Source organism: Gopherus evgoodei, chromosome 3 (assembly GCF_007399415.2).
Source record: "Gopherus evgoodei ecotype Sinaloan lineage chromosome 3, rGopEvg1_v1.p, whole genome shotgun sequence".
In the NCBI taxonomy this organism is placed as follows: Eukaryota; Metazoa; Chordata; order Testudines; family Testudinidae; genus Gopherus; species Gopherus evgoodei.
This window is the reverse complement of record NC_044324.1, coordinates 74,845,725-74,868,633: the sequence shown is the minus strand read 5'-3', so window position 1 is coordinate 74,868,633 and position 22,909 is coordinate 74,845,725. Positions and strand designations below refer to the sequence as shown.

General features: G+C 40.4%; 1 protein-coding gene across 7 annotated transcripts in view; it reads left to right on the top strand.

Moving 5' to 3' along the window:
• SNAP91 (synaptosome associated protein 91) overlaps positions 1–22,245 on the top strand; it is a 173,576-nt gene extending 151,331 nt beyond the window's left edge. For 4 of the 7 annotated variants that reach the window (XM_030555837.1, XM_030555838.1, XM_030555839.1 and 1 more), the window contains exons 23-30: positions 585–722; positions 2,060–2,200; positions 4,264–4,294; positions 5,870–5,981; positions 9,470–9,553; positions 9,636–9,740; positions 17,407–17,508; positions 19,635–22,244. In XM_030555837.1, coding sequence (XP_030411697.1) covers positions 585–722; positions 2,060–2,200; positions 4,264–4,294; positions 5,870–5,981; positions 9,470–9,553; positions 9,636–9,740; positions 17,407–17,499 — 704 coding nt within the window. In that variant the 3' untranslated portion in view covers positions 17,500–17,508; positions 19,635–22,244. Of the gene's footprint in view, positions 1–584; positions 723–2,059; positions 2,201–4,263; positions 4,295–5,320; positions 5,477–5,869; positions 5,982–9,469; positions 9,554–9,635; positions 9,741–17,406; positions 17,509–19,634 lie in introns of those variants that run through there. The other 3 variants (XM_030555842.1, XM_030555841.1, XM_030555844.1) reach the window with 3 other exon arrangements.
• The last annotated feature ends 664 nt before the right edge of the window (positions 22,246–22,909 follow it).

Here is a 22,909-nt window from a genome sequence, read left to right as displayed (position 1 = left end):
GTAATGATGGTGATTCATTTGCTTGGTTGGTGAATCAATAGGCAGCCAGTATTTAACCAATATGAGATTAAGAGGTACTGTTGGCATTCCTGGCTACTCAAGTCAGGATCATTAAAAAACTCATGGTACACTTTTCCTTAAGAGCTAACCCCAGTATCCTGACCAAATCCCAGTAACTGCATTCTGCCTACTTATAGATTACCCCTATCATTATAATTGGGTAAGGTGTATTTAATGTCTATCTTACATTGCGCACTGAATGTGCTATTAAACTGCTGTGCTCTACCCCAGAGGTGACTGCATTTCATTTGTGGGTGAAGTTACAAATTAGGTTTACAATGCAGTCTTATGATTTTAGCAACCCAGAACTTGCCACTTACAGTACATTTTCCTTTAGCTGATTTTAGAGTGATTTTTATTAGAATACTTGGCGTTACATCAAGGGATGCTTATTAGCTATCAGAAAGCATAATGATAGAGTAACTATTATGTTATGACTTTAAGAACAGTAAATATGTCAAGGCTTTTATTTTGTGATTCCATCTGGGTGCATCTGATCTTTTTTAATATGACTTTTTTCAAAGGCTTTGGAGGTTCTTTCATTTCTCCCTCTCCATCACCATCACCAGTTACTCCAGCTCAAACCACCTTATTACAGCCCAACTTTGAAGCAGCTTTTGGAACATCACCATCAACTGGTGGCAGCTCATTTGATCCATCAGGTGAGGGAAGGGTTTCCCTATGTATCTTCAGAACAAATGTGTTCATTCAACACTCACATAAATGATACAATTGTTACTGCTCTTAATACAAGGGATATAAAAATAATTCTCATGGGTATCAATGTTTCTTATCGCTTATTCAATTGAAAGAGAAAATACCAGTTAGTACCGTAAGTGTTCACCAGCAGTGGGGATAATTCTAGGAAATCTTTCCTTGTTCCCATTATCTTCTCCCAATTTTTAGCAGAAGGCAAATAGAAGTGTGTATGTCATCTCTTTGCACGTGCTTCTCTGCATGACTGTTAGGAGTTATCAGAGGAAAAACACAAACACTTGGTACTGTATATTCAGTGTATAGGCATGTGATCTCACTGCTGTTGCTGAAGCCCTTAAGCTTGCATGGCACCCAGAGTTACACAAAATTGAGATCAAGATAGTGTTCTTTGCTTGACATAAAGCTTAATCTTTCATCACTGCTGTCACTTTGTTTGTATCTCTTCCATTCTACACTTTCCATGCTGGGTCCTTGCTACACATTAACAATTGGTGAGTTCTACAACTAAATGAGTAGGAGAGAAATCTGAGTAGTATTGCTGCTTGATTATTTTGTTGCTTGCCAGTGCATAATATGCTACACTTGCCTGTTGAAATAATGTTAGCATGCACATCAAATGTGGATCAGAATATTTACTGTGGTGGAATAAAGTAATATAGGTTATTAAAAATAATAGTGGGCTGACCAGGCAATAGAGAAGCAGTTTGAGTTTTGTTATGTAAACCTGACTCCTGAAGCTGACATCTGCTCTGGGGAAGTTATATCTGTCAGTGTGGCTGAAGAGTACCAGTTACATCCCTGTTGATCCCTTTGAATTGTTATGTTGAAGAAACCTGTTATCAGTTAAAACATTTTAAAATCCTCTATCTTCCTGGCTCTCCTACTACAGTAACTTGTACATCTATAAAAAAAATTATTTTTATATAGCTTTTCTAAACCTCTTTGCCTCTCTGTGTATACATTTTTGCAATGCTCTGGGATTTTTAAGTTTGTTACCAGGTTTAAGGATGCATTTGCAATCATTTAGGCATTTATTGTTCCAGTCTTCATTAGTATATTTTTATTTCAGAGTAATTCTACATTTCAGTGTGTTAGTAAAATATCATGCATGCCGTGTCGGCATTCTTTCATGTGAAATTATGTATTAGTAATACCGGTGTAGTGATTGTCTGTGCTATGATCATTTGTTGAGTAATACTAAAGGTTCTATGCAGTGGTGTTACTTAAAGAAATATTACTGTAAAGGTTACTATTCTAATCTACTGTCTTCTTTAAATTCTAGTGTTTGATGGTTTAGGTGATCTTCTTATGCCAACTATGATTCCATCTGGTCAGTCTGTAGCAGCTTCAGCTGCTACAGCTTCAGCAGCAAGCAAAGGCCTTGGAAGTGATCTTGATTCATCTCTCGCAAATTTAGTAGGCAGTAAGTCACCCAACGTGTTTGTGTGTTTGTGTGTTTGTGTGTGTGTGTGTGTGTGTTTGTGATCTCCACTACCCAAGTCATTCAACTTATTGGTAATATTTGTTTTTGAGTACATAAATATAGCTATCACTTTTACTTCAGCTCAGTCTACTGCACACCTCAAAAATCCTGCCTCTCTGTGGCAGCCACAGGTATCTTTTGAAATGTCAAAAAAGGGGTGGGGACAAGATAGCTCAGTGGTTCGAGCATTGGCCTTCTAAACCCAGGGTTGTGAGTTCAATCCTTGAGGGGGCCATTTAGGGATCTGGGGCAAAAATCTGCCTGGGGATTGGTCCTGCCTTGAGCAGGGGGTTGGACTAGGTCTCCTGAGGTCCCTTCCAACCCTGATACTCTGATTCATTGCATTATGCTATAGTCCTCTGTAGGAGGCCAAGGTGCTTGGGTTTTCACAGTTCAGTGAATGGAAGTTCCTGGTCCCATGTCAAAGTTTTTGACACTTCACAGAGCTTCTGTTTTCAAGCACACTAAATTCCTCTGTTCTGTAATCTAAGGGACACTTACAAATTTGTCTATTGGAAACAGGTTTTCAAGCTTAGATCCTTGAAACAGACTAGAGTACAGATGGAAAAAATAGCACTTGCCATCCTAGAGGTATACAGTAAGCTGAAGCAGTTACTAACAGCCATCAATCAGATCTGGTAAAAGTCAGTGGCTGCTTAGTGATAGCTGAAACAATAGAAGCCACCGCCCAAGGCACAGGCCAGCAAGGCGAAGCCTGATCAGAGGCAGAGCCATGTAATTTAAGAGTTTTCTCTGATTACACATGTAAGGATTGCAGCTTTGGTTGCTGCAGCTGTGTCCCTGTGGGAAAGTCAAAAAACAGCAAGGAGAAAGTCAGCAGACAACAGGAGATGCAGCAGTGCATGGCCCTGGGAGGAAGTGTTTTTTTGGGAGAGTGTTCACTGAAAAGGCAGACTTTGATTTCTGAGCAAGAAAACTATTTCTACTTTTTCAGGAAACAGGACTTTGTACTTTTGTTGTAAATAAACAAAATTACACACACAAAAATTACCCCAAATCTGTATAATCAATCTTTTCTTCTAATGGAAACAGCCCAACAAGGCCCTGAATACTGACCAACTGCTTGGGCAAAGGGGTAACCATATTTAAAATGTGGTTGCAGTCTGAAAAAGACCACAGAAATTGCACTGTTTCATGTTTCTCAGTGACATTATCTAATATGTACTTGCTTTACAAACAGATTTTTTTCTGTCAGCCCTAAAAACAGTTAACTGATCAACAGGAGCAAAGCTGGCTTCTTTTCTTCTATGCATGATAACTTGTAAATGATCCTGTAAATCAAATTCCATCCTCAGTTTCTCCTGTGTATTTGTGGGCAGTGGAGATACACCTGTAGGATCTCTACCGGTGATGTAGGGAAAAGAAAATATTATTTTTAAAAAATTCTCAATCACTGAGATTCCAAAACCTTTTATATTTCAGTCCACTTAACTGTTGCTTACAAACTTAGAGCCAGTTGATGCGCACAGAAGTCCTAGCCTAGCAGTGCAATGCAAAAAAAATTTGAAAAGATACTGTTAGAGACCAACTTGTTTGCACACCTACACCCAGGTGGCTGGAACGTCTCACAAGTATGACATAAAAGATGAACAGACTTGCCACCTGGATCAACTAACTATATTTACATTTTATTTTGCACATATACATAAATACACAGTCAAGGAAACAATGAGATTGGCTCTTCAGGCCTCATTTTTTTTTAACATACCTAAAAAAATAAATAAATAAATAAAAAATTTAAAAAAAATTATTGGAAGAACAAGTTTGTCATAAGGAAATCTTTGAAAGTGGTGAGCTTCAGATTTTTAACTCATTATTTAGAGGGCTTTTAGAAAAAATGAGCACTATTCCTAGAACAGTGCTATTGGATCAGTTTTGTGCAGGTGCACAGATGTTTTTACAGTAAAAGCATTTGACAGAGTCCTTCACTTAATTTTATAAACAAGTAACTCTATTATCCTGATTTCATTTCTGATTTTCAGATCTTGGAATTTCTGGCACCATATCAAAAAAGTAAGTTCTGAATTTTGGGTCTTTTTTATTGTTTAAAAATACTAGTCCTTGTAATACATAAGATTAATAAAACTGAAAGATTAGAGAACTTTTTCCCATTTTGTTTGGTGTATTTGACAGCACTTTGAACCTAGTCAGTTTCACTATCTTTCTGGCAGAGTCTGTTGGTTTCCACATTAATAGGGAGATATACTTTTGAAGAAATAAGAAAATGTGGGTTTGTAAAACGACACCAGTGGCAGGGTAACTAGGGACAAGTTTCAGTTCTTAAACGACATGAAATATATCATTTTGCAATGGATGTAGTGTCCAAGTTTATACAGTTCCTTTTATCTTTTTGCTGAGCTTTATATTTAGATACATTTTCTGTGATTGTTTGACTCCACTGACTACTGAGCTGGTTCACAACCTCTACTTAGACTGAGCTAAGGGGGCGGGGGCGTGGAAATCCACGGTATTTTGGCTAAGGTCTTCTTTCTTTGAGAAAAGGAGAATCTAAAATTACTTTAATTATCATTGTTTGGATCTTTTCCACCATGTTGGGTTTTTTGGGAGTGTTTGGTTTGGTTGGTTGGTTTGTTTCTTCCTAGCTTAGCTGGTTTTCCCACCTTCTTAGTTACACTTTAAAACAAAATCAGTCCCAATTTACTGGCAAAAGGTGCAGTCCTGTCCTCCACTGAAGCAAAATTCAAGTTGACTTCAGTGGGGTCAGGATTTCACCCCAAGTTTCCAATGGATTCTTTCTCACTTGTCCCAACAAACAAGCCTTACATCTGTAGAGCATGTCTCTCTCAAAATCTTCACTCTGAGTTTTACCTTTTTAACTGGTTTGGGGTTGGAAGGTGGGGCATTCCAACACTGTCCAGGTTTGAGGTGCTACCGGTTTGTCATGTGCCTCAAATCCTGTTGTATTTTTTCTGCAGGCTTTTGTTAAAACATCTAATGTTGGGCTATGCCTTACTAATAGTTGTTCTGCATCTAGAAGGGGTGAAAAAATTCTTCCCTTTTCTATGAATTTTTTTATAGATCTTGTATGCTGCAACTTGACTGTTCTGAAGGGAAAAGCCGTCCTTTTCTTCTGCAGCTTTCTGAACAAGATTCTTAACTGTGAAATGCCTTTATCAACAGTTGAATAAGCAGTGCCAATCCCTCACTTTTTGCCTTGTTATAAATTGTATCCTCCCCTATAGATAATAATACCATTCAGGTGAATGTGAATATAGCACTAAACAACGTTTTTGCCTTCTCCCATATTACTAATTACTCATTGGTAATGAGATTTAAAGGCTTACACCATTAATTCTGTTTTCATCTTTTAATATAGATTATCATAAACTTGGCAATTTAGTTGCCATAGCTAATGACCACCACTGAGATTGGAGAAAATTTATTCACGTGTGCATGCTAAATGCGTTCAGAATTTCTCAGTTGCCTATAACAAAAACTAATGCACGTGCTAACTTTGTTTAGTGCTTATGTAAATTAATGTACATACATTCAGAGTGCTTAGTTTTAACATTCAGTGTACAGCTTTATTCTTCCTTATCTCTGCTTCTGCATTTGAATCCTTATTAGGGGAGACCTTCAGTGGAATGCTGGAGAAAAGAAGTTAACAGGAGGAGCTAACTGGCAACCAAAAGTAGCACCTGCAACATGGTCAACTGGTGTTCCTCCAGCTGGTCCCTTGGTATGTAGTTCAGTAATTAGTCCTAGCACTTCATGTCCAGGACCCACTCCAGTGATGATGAAATAGGAACAAATTATTACTATTGTGTACATAAACTGGTGGTCTTCCCTGTGTTTTCTGGGGGACTGTGTCTATACACCTGTGACTATTAGTCAACATTAGCCAACTGTTAAACATGCTGTGATATCAGAGATACCTTTAATTGTCTCTAAATGTAGAGAAATACTGTGGTATCTTGTATGACAATGTGACTAATGATGATTTGAGACTACCAATGTCTTTAGGCCAGATCTTTAGCTGATGTAAATCAGCATCGTGGAATTGATGTCATTCGAACTACACAGACCTACACCTGCTCAGGATCTGTGTATATGTGCCAGAAAGTGTGGTCAGTCATTTCCAAGACAATAGGGTGTGGTATTTTCTTTTAGTAATTTATGAGCAAAATGTTTCATGCGGGGGGGGGGGGGGGGCACATTTTTTTTGCAGTCTTTGTTTTGGCTTCCATTTAATGTGGGTGTGGAATTTTGATAAATTAATAAGTTATTTCAACTTTTTTCTTACCAGAAAGGTTGGGCAATATTCTATTATGTAAATGAATTTCATTGTAAAGTTCTACTAATTGTACTTACAAAGGGTTTTTTTGTTTTTGTTTTGTTTTAACTAAACTGGAAAATACTAACTGCTCTTTAAGCCAGCTGTAAGAACTGTAGTGCAGGCAAAGTTAGATGGAAATTGTCACTAATATATTAATGTTGCTGTTCTTGTATGCCTGAGAGCACGTCATTGTGACCAGATACTTAATCCACTAGCCTTTGTAGTACGTTCATGAGAAACAACTTGGTAATAAGTTCTTTTATAGAAGTCAAGTTAAAAACAGTTGTTTGAGGGTATCCTTGTTCCCAGCAGATACTGAAAAACTGAGGAGCTGGATGCATCTGGAGATTTATGATGAGATGTGGAACTTCACTTCTAGTCACTCATTCAAACCCAGACTAGACTGGTTGTAACTGAAAGTAGTTATCATCTGATAGGAATTCACTGGTCTCTGTGAAATGAGTTGGGTGGCTTTGGTAGAGTTCATAGTTCACTGATGTCTAAAGCCTGTAAAAAACATTAAAACTCTGCCAGCAAGGATACCAGTGACATAGAAATGACTATGGAGATTGAAACCGTTAAAGTCTCTTCAGGTCAGTATTGAGATACATTGGCAGAGCAATATGGAAGCTTGAACAACTGCTGCTTATGCGGTCTGTCCTTTGGCTCTGTCCAGGGAATCAATCTTGACACTTTTTGAGAGTACTAAATTCACATGGTAATGTTAGCTACGTAATTCTTATCGCTGCTATTGTTTTAAAAATTAAAGTCCATTTCTACTGTTTATGTGAACTTTTATAGTTCTAGGACTGTTGAACTTTATTTAAATATTCAAGAAGTTAAATTATTACTATTTGTTGCCTAGTGTCTATAATGGAGGGTACCTATGGCACTGCACAATAACAGTAAAAGACACAAATTAGTCATCAAAACTTATCTAAAGGTCCTAGTCTTCAAACAGACTACCTATATTCATATTGATTTTCATTCAAAAGCCTGACTTAGTGAAAATATTTGCCAAACTTATGCTCTGGACCATTGTAGGAGGATACTTCAAAGGCAGTGGTGGCTTTTGAAGAATTTTTCACTCTCTTTGGGAGCCAGTTAGTACATGCGTGCACGTGCGCACACACCCCCCTTCCTGAGAAGGTATACAACAGTCCAACTGCTTTGGCCCTGAAGCTAGTGCTAGCTCTACCAAGCATCCCCAGTAATTCTTGATGCTCCTCAGAGTTCAACTGAAACTAGATTACTGTTTAACCCTTTAGGGATTCTGTGACAGTTAAAGCAAGTGTTACAGCAGTTAGAGCAAACTAACTAAGTTAGACCTTACAAAGGAATTTCTAAACAAGTTACATTTTACTCATAGACAAAGCACAATGGATAAAGGTCTATGGAAAGTAACAGCTGCATGCAAATTCCTTCCTCCCCTGCCCTCACTACGCTGGGAGTCCTTTGGGTTTTCATCAGTCCTTTCAGAATTTCAGGCCCCTCCTTTCTTCTTCCCAGCCATACCTTTTTATCCTGGGTGATGAGAGAGCCCCTGCTAAGAGCAATACTTGTTTTAACCCTCTATATCAGGTAAACGCCCTCCTCCCCCAAGTCTCTTGTCTTCAGGTCCCTTGTCAGGTGATTTGTTGTTTGGTCCCCGAACTAGAAACTCTAACTCCCTTGATCTGCAGCCAGCTCATTGTTCTAGAATGTTTCCATTGAATGGAAGACCATCCAGGTTAATAATGACTCTTAAAAGCTCTCCATGGTAAGCTCTCCACCAATGGGCACACAGATTTTGTGCCAACATCTCTCTTGGGTATTCCACTCAACTATAGAGGCTAAAAGGCAAAAGTGAAGGTGCAGCACTATTTATAATCAAAATGGTGTACACAAAAGAAAATGGAGGTTGCAGACTGATACACACATACAGAAATACACTAATCCATCACAGTAATTAATTGACCAGGATCTGTAGGTTGCTTTGTTGCTCATCTTGGATCAAGATAAACAATCCCAGATGTATTATGTGTGACACGTTCTAAAAGGTCTTCATAATTCATTTTGTTTGGAGTAGCACCCGTGATTGGTTGTTGATGTAGCATCATAGAAATGTGGGCTAGACAGTACCTTGAGAGGTTATCTAGTTCTCCCTCCGTGCTGAGGCAAGGCCAAGTATAGTTAAACTATCCCTCACAAGTATTTGCCTAACTTTGTTCTTAAATGCCCAGTGATAGGGATTCCACAACCTCCCTTGGAAGCCTGTCCAAGCACTTATCTATCCTTACAGTTAGAAAGCCTTTCTTAATATGACCTAAATCTACTTTGCTGCAGATTTAAGCCTGTTACTTGTCCTACCTTCAGTGGATATTGACAACAATTGATCACTATCCTCTTTATAACAACCCTTAACATATTTGAAAAGTGTTATCGGGTGGGAAGAAGATAAATGGGAAGTATTGTTGCAGTTCTATACAGAAGATTTCCCTTGCAGTCATTTTCAAGTTGTATTAGATTAAGACATGGATAATATATTGAAGCTGTTTTCAGAATTAAGACTTCTGTCTGTAGAGCAGAACGTACCATGCAAATCCTAGTAAGACGTAAATATCTAAAGTTTAATATCATTGACACTGATATACTTCTCTAGAAACCAAATTTTGAAGTTTCAAATGAGCAGTTCTCAGTGTTTTTTGAGAATTAAAATGGCTGAATTACCGTAGAGGTGACTCTGCGGTGCAATTTGGGCAACCTCTGTTACCTAACAATATGTAGCACAATAGTTCTGACATTTTTTTATCTTGAAATACAATAAGACTTTTCCCCACTTTGATTCTATGTAATTGCAGTTGTATTTATAGGAATTCCCATCTCTGTGTTTGGTTTTTTTTAAATTTTAGACTGGAACTGTGCCTCCAGCAAGTGGTATTCCTCCTGCCTCAGGTGTCCCCCCAGTTGCACAGCCAGGATCAGGATTTGGAATCGTGAGTGATATTTTTCTTCATAAATAACTCTTCCTAATCAATTTTAGCAACCTTATATCTTTTTAACTTCTTAATTTTGCAGCCTCCTTCTGGACCAAGTGTATCCATGATGCCTCAGCCGCCAGTTATGTATGGACAACCTATGATGAGGCCACCATTCGGAGTTGCATCTGGACCTGGTGCACAAGTAAGTCCTGTATATATTTAAAATAATTAAATGTAAGTTTTAAAGTAGAAATAGGGTTTTGGGGGCATGGAATGCAATGCCACTTATACAGCCGTTTGTTGTGTAAGCTTTTCCTCCTACTAAACCCTGGCTAGAAACTTGGTTTTAAATGCTATCTTGATACAGCTCTGAGTATATGATAAAGGAGAACTTGATTGTGCTGGCTTTTAACTCCACTGAAGTGTATGTAGCCTTATGAGAATAAATCACATGAAAATGTCCCTTTATATGCATGATACTCTTTTCTTTGCCCAAACAGAAAAGTTGGGCATTGAGCTATCTTCAGTGAGAATGAAGAGATGGATTTGTAAAGGCTCCCCCATCCAAGTATTACACCTTCCCTTAAAGGCTTCCTATTTCAGTGGCTCTCACTTAAACAGGTTGGGGATAGGTGGGTCACTGCCAGACATAGAGTAGTGTTATTGGAAGCATTTGCTAGAGAATAACTTGAGATGCTCTTGATCTAAAATGCTCTGCATCAATCCCGTTCCTTGCCTGCTTTGGACAAACTGTCATTTAGGAACATCAGGCCCTAGGTGGAATGCTATATTTCTTTCTTTATATACAGTGCCTAGCACAAAGGGGCCCCGATGCTGGTTGGGAAATGCAGGTGTGAAGTATCACAAATTATTACCAATGTTATTGTGGTGTTTTAAAATATATCAGTTGTGGCTGTATTGCTTTGTATAAAAAAATAGTATAATGACACTACAGACCACCTACAGTAACAGTTGTGAGACATCCGTAAGATGTATTCTGTTAAAGTTATGACCTTGGATATTCGCTCAGTCAGGTTGCATTGTACTTCTGGTATAATTCAAAGGAAGAGTATATGGTATACGAGAGACAAAGAAAAGTATGTACTATAGGTGAGACTGGTAGCACTGCCAAATACAGTAGTCTGACACTTCCTGTTTTCAGTTGCTTATAACTTTTTTTGCCGAAGTTTAATTGTTTGAGGTGAAATTTACCATGCTGGGTGTTGTCTTCCAGTTGAAATGTTTTGGCAGAAGCTTCCCAAAACAGTTCAGTCATTGCCAAGAATAAGACTAGTGAAAAATGTTTTTCACTAACGTTAAATTCCGGCAATCATTTCCTTGATAAGTCCTGGCTCCCTCTTTTCCCTCCACCCCCACTTTGAAACAGATTTGAGAAATTGTGCAAGAGTGATGGCATTTGTAAGGGATGTGTCTTTTGATGTCCCTGTGAAAATGTACCCAAATTTGGCCAAGTTATAAACGTTTGAAACAATACTGAAAAATTCCACATGATCCTATCTCATTCAGGGTACAGAATGGACTTTCTCTGGGGATGAATAAGGGTTATGTAGGGAGGGAATGCTGTTGGCTGTAGGATACCTGCTTCATTTGTTGCTAAAGCTGGGGAATGTGTAGTGAATGAGGTAGGGGACTGCAGGAAAAGAAGGGAAAATCTCATGGTCAAGGCAGTTGAATGCTGCTTTGGGAAATTGGTTTCTATCTCTGCCTCTGCCATAGAGTTCCTATGGGATGCATAGCAAGTCCACTTAAACCAAACTTCTCTCAGGTGGTCACATTAATTGTGTGCTTTTCATTTACTGAGTGCGTGACTTGACATCCTGGGGTCTGATTTGCAGAAGTGCTGAGCAAAGCACTGCTTCCACTGACGTCAGTTACACTGATGACAGAGCATATAAAGCGCTATACAATGCAAAATACTCTGAAAAATCTGGTCCTGGGGTGTCAAGTTGGGCAACCAAAATTAATGGAAACTTTGGACCTTAATCTCTCTGTCCCTCAGTTTCTGAACTGTAGAATGGGGATAACCCCTCCTCACCTCATAATAGTTCATGAATGCTGGAAGCACCCACAAACTACACTGAGCACTATAGATACAAGCCTATGAGGAAATTAATTCTGTCTTCAGAATCGGGGTTTGAAATAGTGTGCCATAAACAAGGCATGGGCCACACTTTGAGAAGTGAGGAAAAAACAAAATATTGAATAGTAGCTCATTAAATGAGCATTGTCCATCCTGTGCATTGAATGATGTAAAGGTCCTGTGGAAAACATAATATGGGATCAAGTAATTGTGCATATGCATTGATGTTTGTCCATCGTTGTTGATCAAGACCTCAACAACTTATTCATTCTATGACCGGGCTCTTTGGGTCCAACGATGACTGATCAGTCCGATTCGGGCGTGGAACGTCCTATCACATGTCGGGCAGATGTGATGGCACTGTTGTTTGATGTGTGGACAGCTCTGGACTTGCGCAGCTCACGCTTTCTTTCAGCCTCAGCAGTACGCCTTGCCTCAGAGGTATTGCTGCCGGTGTGAATGAGGCTGCGCCATACTGGACAGTTCAGTGCGAGGGTTTCCTATGTGGCAGTGTTGATCTCGAGGGACTTCAGAGAGGTCTTCAGCATGTCCTTGAACCACTTCTTTTGTCCTCCGTGGGAGCACTTTCCCTGGGTGAGTTGTCCGTAGAAAAGATGTTTAGGAATGCGCTCGTCTGACATTCTCACGACATGTCCGGTCCTTCTGGTCTGGGCTCTCATCAGCAGTGTGTGAACTGATGACAGACTGGCTCTGGTAAGGACTTCAGCATCGGGCACTTTGTCCTGCCATCTGATTTTTAGAAGCTTTCGCCGACAGGAAATGTGGAAGTGATTGAGCCTTCGTGCATGACTCCAATAGACAGTCCACGTCTCACAGGCGTACAGCAGAGTTGGAAGCACCACTGCTCGGTAGACCTTCAGCTTCATTGGTAGGCTGATCCCTCGACGTTCCCAGACGTTGGAGCGCAATCAGCCAAATGCAGAGCTGGCTTTAGCAATTCTGCAGTTCACTTCTTCATCAATTGACACTGCTCAGGAAAGGGTACTGCCCAGGTACATGAAGTGGTCCACTGCCTGAAGTCTCTGTTGATTTACAGTGATGGACGGTTCTGAGTACGGAGTGTGGGGAGCTGGCTGGTGCATGACCTCAGTCTTCTTGATGTTAATGGTGAGACCAAAGTTGTTGTATGCAGATGAAAACTTGTCCATACTGGCTTGCATTTCCGGCTCTGTACTAGCATTCAGAGCACAATCATCGGCAAAGAGAGTCTCGAAGTACAGTTTCCTTCACCTTGGTGATGGCACGCAGTCACCTCAGATTGAATAGTTTCCCGTCAGTTCTGTACTTCAGGCCTACCCCTTCAGTGCAGTGTTGAAAGGCATCAGTCAGAGTGGCAGAGAATATCAGGCTGAACAAAGTGGGTGCTAAAACACACCCTTGCTTGATGCCGTTGGTGACTGGGAAGGCCTCAGATGTTTCACCATCATCCAGGACACGAGCCATCATACCGTGATGAAATTGATGTACCATTCGCATGAATCTGTCTGGACAGCCAAATTTCGACATGATCCTCCGCAGGCCCTGGCAACTGACAGAGTCGAACACTTTCGTGAGGTCCACAAAAGTTATGTAGAGTTCACGATTCTGCTCTTGACATTTCTCCTGTAGCTGATGCACAGCGAAGATCGTGTCAATAGTCCCACGTCCCTTGCGGAAGCCAAACTGTGATTCTGGCAGTAAGCCCTGCTCCAGGTGAGCGATCAATTGGTTCAACGTAACCCGTGCAAGAACTTTCCCTGATGTAGAGAGCAGCGAGATTCCACGGTGATTGTCGCATACCTGGCGATTGCCCTTCCTCTTATAGAGGTGCACGATGGACGCATCTCTAAATTCCTGTGGAATGGATCCCTGCTTCCAGAAGGACTGAAACAGCTCAGTGAGTTTCCATAGCAGCACAGGTCCATCGACTTTGTACACCTCTGCTGGTATGGCATCTGACCCTGGGGCTTTGCCACTTGACAGCTTGTTGATGGCTTTCTTCACTTTGTCCTTTTCTGATGAAGCATCCATGGAGTCATTGACTGCAACCTGGGGCATCTTGTCAATGGCCTCCTCATTGATGACTGAGGGGCAGTTGAGAACTGCTTCAAAATGTTCAGCCCATCTCTGGAGAATCTGAGTCTTCTCTGTAAGGAGCACAGTGCCATCAGAGTCAGGAGGGGAAACTCCCAGAAAACTGTGGACCATAGAGTGTGTTGAGGGCTTCATAGAACTGCTTATAGTCGTTCCTGTCCACATACGCTTGTATTTCATCTGCTTTGGCGCTCAGCCACTAGTCCCACATTTTGCGCAGTCGGTTCTGTACTGTTCTGCGAGTATTGATAAAGGCATCGTCTTTGCCGCTGAGGATCGGTCGTTCTGATATGCACGATGCAGGCGGTGCTTCTCAGCAAGTAAGGCCTGGATTTCTGAATCATTTTCGTCAAATCAGTCTTGCCGCCTGCTTGTGGAGGGCCCCAATACAGCTGCACCAAAGGTATGGACGGTATTGCGGAATCACTCCCAGTCTTTCTCAGCGTCATCCTCAATACAAAGATCAGCAAGCTCATTCTCTAGGTCGTCCGCTAGATTTTCATTGATGTGGCTGTTCTTCAGCTTCGACACGTTGATCTTTTTGAGAGCCTTACAGCCTTGTGGTCATCTCTTCAGCATGATACGGAGCTTCACTTTGGATACTATGAGCCTGTAATCCGTCCAACAGTCAGCGCTGCACATAGCTTTTGTAACCCTGACATCTTGTCTGTCCCTTCTCCTGATGATTATAGTCGGTCAGATGCCAGTGCTTGGAACAGGGATGCATCCACGAAGTCCTGTTATGGGTAGGGAGGTGGAAGACCGTATTGGTGATCAGAAGGTCATGTGTTGCACAAGTTTTCAGCAGTAACAGGCCATTGCTGTTAAACTTTCCCACTCTATTTTTCCTGATGACTCCTTCCCAGGCTGCAGCATCGCATCCAACTCTTGCGTTAAAATCACCAAGCAGGATCAGTTTGTCTGTGCGGTGCACTGATGATAGCAGAGCATCTAGTTCTTCGTAGAATTTATCCTTCACATCCTCTGGGTTGGTCATTATGGGAGCGTATGTGCTGATCAAAATAGTATTTCCTTTTTGAAGCGGAAACTGCATTGTCATGAGTTGGTCATTCACACCCTTGGAGGGACTGGAAAGTTTCTGAACAAGATGATTCTTGATGGTGAAGCCAACTCCAGATTCGCGACGCTCATCACTGCTGCGGCCATTCCAGAAGAATGTATAGCCTCCGCCTGACTCGGACAGCTGTCCTTCATTAGCAAGGCAAGTTTCGCTAAGGGCTGCAATGTCAATGTTGTAGCATGCAAGCTTTCTGGTGACAAGTGCTGTTCTTCTCTCCAGTCTGTCTGCCGTGATGTTGTCCAGTAGCGTGCGCACATTCCATGTGCCAATGGTGATCAGTGTCACTAAGTTTTTTGTTTTTGTTCGACCGCTTTTATGGGATCCCCGCGGATGCTGGCCAGGGTAAGGTGAAGCAAGCAATGTTTAGGGCCCCTTTTCTAGCCCCCTCGTCATTCTATGGAGGTGAGGAGTGCAATCCTGAATAGGGCTGCTCAGTCGCTCAAGAAGATGCTGAGCTCCACTGCTGCTTCGGTCAGTGAGGAACGACCATTATACCTGAGCCGCCTGTGTGCAGGTCCGTGGCTACAGCTCCCAGTGTATCCACACCTGCTGCTTCGTCGCTAGCCCATCACCACAGGACTTGATATGATGTGATGTGATATGATGTCGAGACTTGCACGTGAATTGTATTAAAGTAAGGGAGAGTTGCATGACGTCAACCTCTCTCTCTCCCCAGTTCCTTTCTGTATCCAGTGGCAGGACAAGAGTCGAGACAGCTGGAGATAGGGCAGGGCGCAGTGGATGATGAGGGTGCCTACGTGTCTTGTCGCGCTCTTGAGCATTCCACAATGCTTGCTGTCACCACCTTCCTGACCATTGAACCAGGTTTCCTCAGTCAGCCAGATCCAGCCTTCACATGCAATGGGTAGACAGGCCCTAACTCACCGAGGGTCTCAGACTCATCAGCCACCTTCACCTGGTTTAGCCCTCCAGTCGAGACGGTTTCCGGGGTGTGGCCGCTGTCGCATGCTGACAGCTACTTGGAGCCACAGGTGAGAGCTGGGTGTCAAGTGGGGACCAAAGTGGATGAGCTACTCCTAGGAGTATGACTGCTCCCCTATCAGAGGTACTACCCCTCCCTGACAACCCCATACACCCCATGCATATGCATTATGATCCAGTCTAAGGGAGCCAAAATTAAGGTTGTCTATGGAACCTTAATTCTCGTATTTCCTAACTTTTGAGTGCTTGTCTTCGCAACTTTAATCGTGTTCTTTTGATGTAGTTTTATGTGTTTAATAGTGTATACTGTAGCTTAGCCTACTGTATGTTTGGGTTTTCCTTTTGACTGCAGATTGCTTTATGCCAGTGAACACTAAGTTATTCTGCAAAAATATATTGTGTATTCCGTATATTGATGTTAAACTGTTGCCACAAAATATCAGTTAAATTGCTTTCTTACCAGGTTAGTGCTCCGAACAATTCTCAACTATCTAGTTAGAGAAATTCTAATCTGCTTGGGCAAGTGTATTAGGCATTGATATGCTCTCTAAACTCCCTTACCGTTTAATGGGTACACTGAGCAGTGTCATCAGATGCTACCAGTGTGGTGCTCTTCTGTGTTCAATGTTGATATCAGTCGACTGTGTGCATGTTCCCTCTGTGTGCTGCAGATAGCTGACACAGCAGACCCTAAGAGAACCCCCAATGACCACAGACTCTTGTAAGGTACAAAGGCACCTGGGCCTGCTTTATTGTCAGAGAAACAGTCTCCACTCCCTGGATTAGATATCCACGGTGTTGCTCAGGTGCCACTAGCTAGTACATATATGCTCCTTGACAATGGACCAGCTTGGTCAGTGGCAGGACTTTCCACTGCCTCCTAGGCCAGACAAAGAGATCCACTCAAGGGTGCATTCTTATACACAGGTACAAACAAGTTACACATCACTCCTGACGTATTGAGGTACAACCCCTCTACGTAGCAAGTTACAACCCCACTACGAAGTAAGGTGCCGCCTCTCACCTTGTACATGTTGGTTCAAACAAAACAACTCTATCCATCATATTACCCTTTTGGCCCTGTCATTGGGATGGGTCAGCTTGTTCCTTGATATCTGTGTGGAATGTACAAGTATGTGAATGTTCTGATATCTGGTGTCCAGTACCTTTTAGGGATGTCTCTTTTTGCAGCATCAGCCCTTTCCTTGCCAGCTTCTATGAGCAGGGGCTGCCTCTGGCTCACAGCTTAACTTTTTGCTTTGTTAGCAAAGTCTTGACCATTACCTTAGTTCATGCCTTAGGCCTCATACTGGGCCTCTGATAAGAGTTTGTTTCAGGGCCTCATCTTACTACAAGCAGAATATTCACTGCTGCCAAATATGACTAGTAGGTTACTTAGAAAACCAGGACACCTTGTTTTGTCTTGAATTAAAATGTCTGCTAAGCACTGTCACTTCATATTAACTGTATTTTGAAATTAAACACAGGAGTCAAACAAGAGATGACAGAGAAGATACTGTTAAGCCCATAAATCAAGAACTCTAACTTTTTTCATGTTTGTAATGTGCTTGTTGTGTAGAATCTGTCTAATGCTTGTGCATCTGTCTCTTTTCTTTTTCTGCTTTCCTTGGCTGGTTTCTGTTTTGCCAGCTGTCTCCAAGCCCTACACCTGCCACTCAGAGTCCCAAGAAACCTCCAACAAAGGACCCATTAGCAGATCTTAACATCAAGGATTTCTTGTAAACAATTAAGGTATTCTGTGACTGACTTTGAACTTACCCGGGTTAACTAGTACAACATATAAAACGTTACTACAAGCGTACCACTCCCTTTAAGTTTGAGTAAGAACCTGCAACTATTTGTAGAAAAATAGAACTGTGAATGAGATCCAGGAGGTACAAGTTAAAGCAATCAAGTTAAAGCCCTTTTTAAAAGTTTTTTTTTTTCAGGATGCAAGATAAGTTTAAATCATAACTACTTCTCCATGCCATTCTGTTTAACAAACAGAATAAATTGGTAACAGTATATTTATTCACAATATGTGCCTTAATTTGTTAAGAAAATATTTTCTTAAACTGTAATCTCATATACTCTATAAACTGAAAAAAAGCAGTGCACATGTGGGTTTTTAAAGTTCATTGTTGTATCATTTTGGTTCTCGGTTCCAGCCAGTTTTCATTTACATCATTTGAGTTTGCAGTGTTCTTTTGTCTATCCACTCTGCCTTCATTTGATTATGAAGGCTGTTAGCGGTGGACTAGAACACTGGGGCAAAACTGAAAGATTGCTTCTGGCAAAGTAACCTATCTTGTTTCTTTATGCTGCCGTTGTAGTAGATTTGTTTAATAACTGTCCTCTTCACATTAATTCTTGTGACCAGTCCTATACTGTAATCCTAATCTGGTGTGAGAAATTAACTTGTGGCCATAAAACTGATTTGATATCACTGTTATGAATGAGTGAAATTGAGACTCTCAAACATGTGCATGTCCTCAAAGGATGCCATATCTCTGAAAGGGATGGAAGGGGTTATTGCCTGCATCCTTCATTGCTTCCAGCCCTATGGTCTCTCCTCTTCTCCCTGTGGGGTGCTACAGAGCATTGCTCTTCTGCACATCATGGCATAAGGCATTGAGCAGTTCTATGTAGAACAGCCTATGGGAAGCATGGATTAGGGAGGGAACAAACACCAGTGAGGATACACTGAAAGAGAGAAGGGGAAACTAGGGAAGGAGGGAGCTGAGGGAGAATAAGAGGCAAAGAGGAGCAACCAAAAAACAATTTAAAAAAAAAAAGGGAAAAGACAGTAACCATAATAAAACTTCCTGGGAAGCAATATGAGGGTTCAGATACCAAAATATCACAAAACGGTTTGAGGGAGCCAACCAATAAAATTTGGAGATCACTGAAGTAGAGCAGATAGGCTATGAGAAATTGCGTTGAATAGTTTTGTCTGCCATCTATTAGAATTAAACAAGAGGAAAAAGTAGCAGCTTTACATCATCTGTGGTGGTAGTTTTTCCTTATTGGTCTCAGTGCAATCCACAGCTTATGAAAATTTGAGAATTGTCCTGATTCAGTGACTGAAGGAGCTGCACCTTTGGTGACGCATAACTGTAGACCAAGTCAAACTGAGTTTTTCACAGATTAGCTCAGCCAGTGCAAACTCTCTCTGACATGCCGTTGTCTACACTTGAGGTCAACACTGGTGCAGCTACACCCATTGCTGGCTATAGAAAAGTGGTTCTCCGACTATGGATTGGGACCCCAAAGTGGTTCACGACTCCATTTTAATGGGGTTGCCAAGGCTGGTATTAGACTTGCTAGGGCCTGGTGCCAAAGCCTGAACTCCACCTCTTGGGGTCAGGGCTGAAGCCAAAGGACTGGGGCTCAGGCTTTGGCTTTGGGTCCCCTCTGGGGCAATGAGCTCAGGCGGGGGCAGGTCTCGGTCCCTCCTCCTGAGGCCATGTAGTAATTTTTGTCGTGAGAAGGGGATCACAGTCCAATGAAGTTTGAAAACCTCTGCTATAGATAATGACCAAATCAGAGCTATTCGTGAGCATAAATAACCCATTGTAATTAGGATCCAGTGTCTTCAAAGATCTCTACATAGGCATGATAGTCCAGTTGCAATATTGGGGCCCCAATTTGTTGGGGAGACACCTCCATCAGAACTCAAGTTAGAAAATATCTGAATTCTTAAACGTTAGCCACTCCTTCAGTGAGTAGTTTCATAGCTGCTTTAAGATATGATAAGGGGAATATAGATTATTTTTGTATACCAAGTTTGGCCTTAAAGCTGCTCTGCAAGCCGCCATAATCAAATTTGAGTCAGACTTGTTTAGCTATTCCTTCTGACTATGTTTTTGTCTTCACAGCTGCAGTTTTTTCTGACTGGATAGTTAAAAATGTGAGTTTGGAGTCTACAAATCACAGATTGATGCTCAGAGTTTCAAAGTGAGCCACCAGTACCAAACCCAGTGCTTATTCAGACTGTCTTTTACTTCCGAAACGTGTAGCACAGCTGTGAAAGTGAACGTTAGGAATGTGTACTACCTTAGCTGTTATCCCTACTCTCTCTCAATTTGTGTACTTGGGTTATTTGTGTTCTACAGTTTAAACAATGGATGTATGTTTCTGATGCCTTCTAGTGCTTTTCTGAACCTATTCAGTAGGGGCAGATTATGCAGCTGTTGTGTGGTGAGCCAGTTGGAGCGATATGTCTGTGTTTTTGAAGGTTTCAATGTATATAACTTTTGACAAACATCTGAAATTTCCCTAAAAGTTCCGTTTCTTCATCTGTTACAAAACATAGTGTGATAATACCAATAGTAAGAAACACTTAACTAGACAAAATCTTTGTGTGAAATACATTTTTCCCAGTCACATGAATTTCAATTGTTGTGAGAAATGTTTTATTTTTGTGGCACTGTATATGTTATATTATAATTTAAAGTAATATAAAGGTAAATTTCCATAACAAATACTCCTTTCAAGTTACCTTACAAATAATGAAAAATCATATCTGAAAGAATACTGTATTTATCACTTTTTTTAATTTAAAATATATTTCAACTCTTTGAGTTCTTGCATTTAAATTCGCTTATTTATCTTGCTAAATGCATTGAATATAAGTAAAGGGTCAGTTTCTCTCCATGTAGTTGAAAAAAGCAGCCACAGTTGTGCTGACGTTCTTTAATGTCAAATATGAAAGCACACTTTGGTGTGTCTGTAGTTATAACATTATTGCATTTTTATTTAACTCTTTTATGTACATCTGTTATTTTAGTGCTTACCTGTGTGTATGCCTTGGAGTAGTGTATTTCCATTCCCCAACTATGCTGTGAGTAGTTTTTGTACTATTCGTGATTAGACCTCATTCTGATCCAGAGAACCACACCCTTTACTGTACATATTGTATTTCTTTAATTTTTAGTTTGTTCTCATACTGTTTGTGCTGATGGCTTGGCTTAAGATTTTGACTCTTAAATGAGGTCACTGTTGATCAGTGTTACAAGTGGCTTGGCAGCTCTTTGTTCAAAGCATATTGAATTGGAAAGATGTTCACCTAAGTCTTTCAAACTAACTATTTAATCAATGTATGGTACCATTAAAAGTGGTTGTATCTGAATTAACTGTGGGGATAACATACACTCTAATGGGGAAAAAGTTATATAAAGCTAATTTCAAAATAGCTTTTCTTTGTATTTTGGTTTAAGAATCCAGTGCATGTACGCCCTCTGAGATGCAATAAACACCTTGATCAAAGTAAAGATGAACACTCTAAATGTCTTTCTAATTTCATAAAAGAAAAGATCCAGAATTATAGCCACTAGTTCTCAATGTATTGTTTGTTCCACAGTTTTAAAAGTGCATCATTTTCCAAAAAAATTAGTGTCTGTCTACACCTGAGTCCCCTACTCAAGTTTGACTTTTACAATCTGTTTCCTGTGGCTAAAATCTTTCACAGAGCAATAGGAGAAAGAAAAATTAAACTGACTGACTAGGCACAAAGTGACATACTCTGGACAAAGTAAGCATATTTTTCAATTTGTTCTCTTTAGTCCTTAAAAATCACACCTCTGTAATGTATATGACATATAACATACAGTTTAAAGTTTACATGACCTTTCAACTAAGACTGGATTTCACACAAAAAAATACTGAAACATTTAAAAAACATAATATAAACGTTAAATTCAAGTCAGTCAGTACTGTTTTCCAGATGAGTTTCTAATTCTGAAACTGGTAGTAAAATTGGTTTGAAATTGTCTTAGACTAATACAATGTTGCAGCTGTTTAAGGTAACGCAACTTACAGAACAATTACTAATATTTAAAATTAGATGCAAAGTCTTTGGACTACATCCAGCCTTTGGCTAAATGGGTGCAGTTCAGTTATTTTCGGTGGAATTGTACCTTAAACCAGAACTGAATTTGGCACTTGGGATTATTTGAGTCATTCCAAAATGCTTTGCAGCAAAGATTGCATTTGAATCTTAAATTTCAAAAGTTTACCTGACAAATACCGTGGTGCTGGTTTCTTTCACCCTTATCAAACAGATAGATAAACCTAGGCCCAGGCTCTGCAAATAAACATATATAAAGTTATTCACATGCATAAGTGTTTAGAAACTATGGGCTATTCTGCCAAGCTTGCACAGATAGTAGCCTCAAAAGAAGAAAACTTTTTATTGTACCACTTTCCTTCAATTCATATGATGTAATGCCCAAAGGAACATACAGATGAACTCTACAGCCATACTGTTTCCTGGGGCAAAAATGGATACAATGAATGAGAGCACTTTTAGAGACAGGCATAACTAAACACCAGGTAGAGATTATGTACTCAGATATGTAGCTAATGACCAGTCATAACCATCAAAGCAAAACTTCAGCTGTTGAGTATCCAATTAATGCTTGCCAGGACAGATTGAATTTCAGACTATGACATACATTTGACTTAGAATGTAAAAAAAGCTTACAGCAGTAAACTTTCTCCCTAAAATAAATACTCGTGTCTATTGTGTTCCTTTTTAAATAAGCAAATTAACTGGATCTCATTGTACTGACGAGCTCTCATTTTTCTGTTAATTTAATTGTTTGCTTCATATGCCAAATGGTAGCACTTGCATGGCATATAACTTGTAACATCATAAACGAGACACTAAAATCTCTTTCTTGACTAGTGTGGAGAGAAAAAGGGTTGCACTAGACGCCTGACATTGGGAAGAACAGCAAGACTCATCTGGCATTTCTGAAATATTGTGGATAGAAAGTGGTCACTGATCCCTGATAACCTGTACTTGCTGCATAGTTTATTTCATAGAGGCATGGGAGAGTAGTAATTTCTTTCTCTCTCACACACACTCTCACTCACTCACTCTTGTTTTGAAAGGCATGTTGGAGATAGGAAGAACCTCTTTATGAACCAGGACTTGCACTGTAAAGAAAACAGGTATAATAGGCATATGTTAAAGTCTTTTGAATTAGACATGGATGGTAACAATTGCTCAAAATACCCAAATATTTACTGTTATGTTCTGATGTGTTATTCAAACACTTTCAATACCACTTATAAAACTGCTTGTTTTATGCTCCAGAAAGGGTTAATCCAAGAGGGATTCCCTTGTAATATAGTCCTTCGTAATACA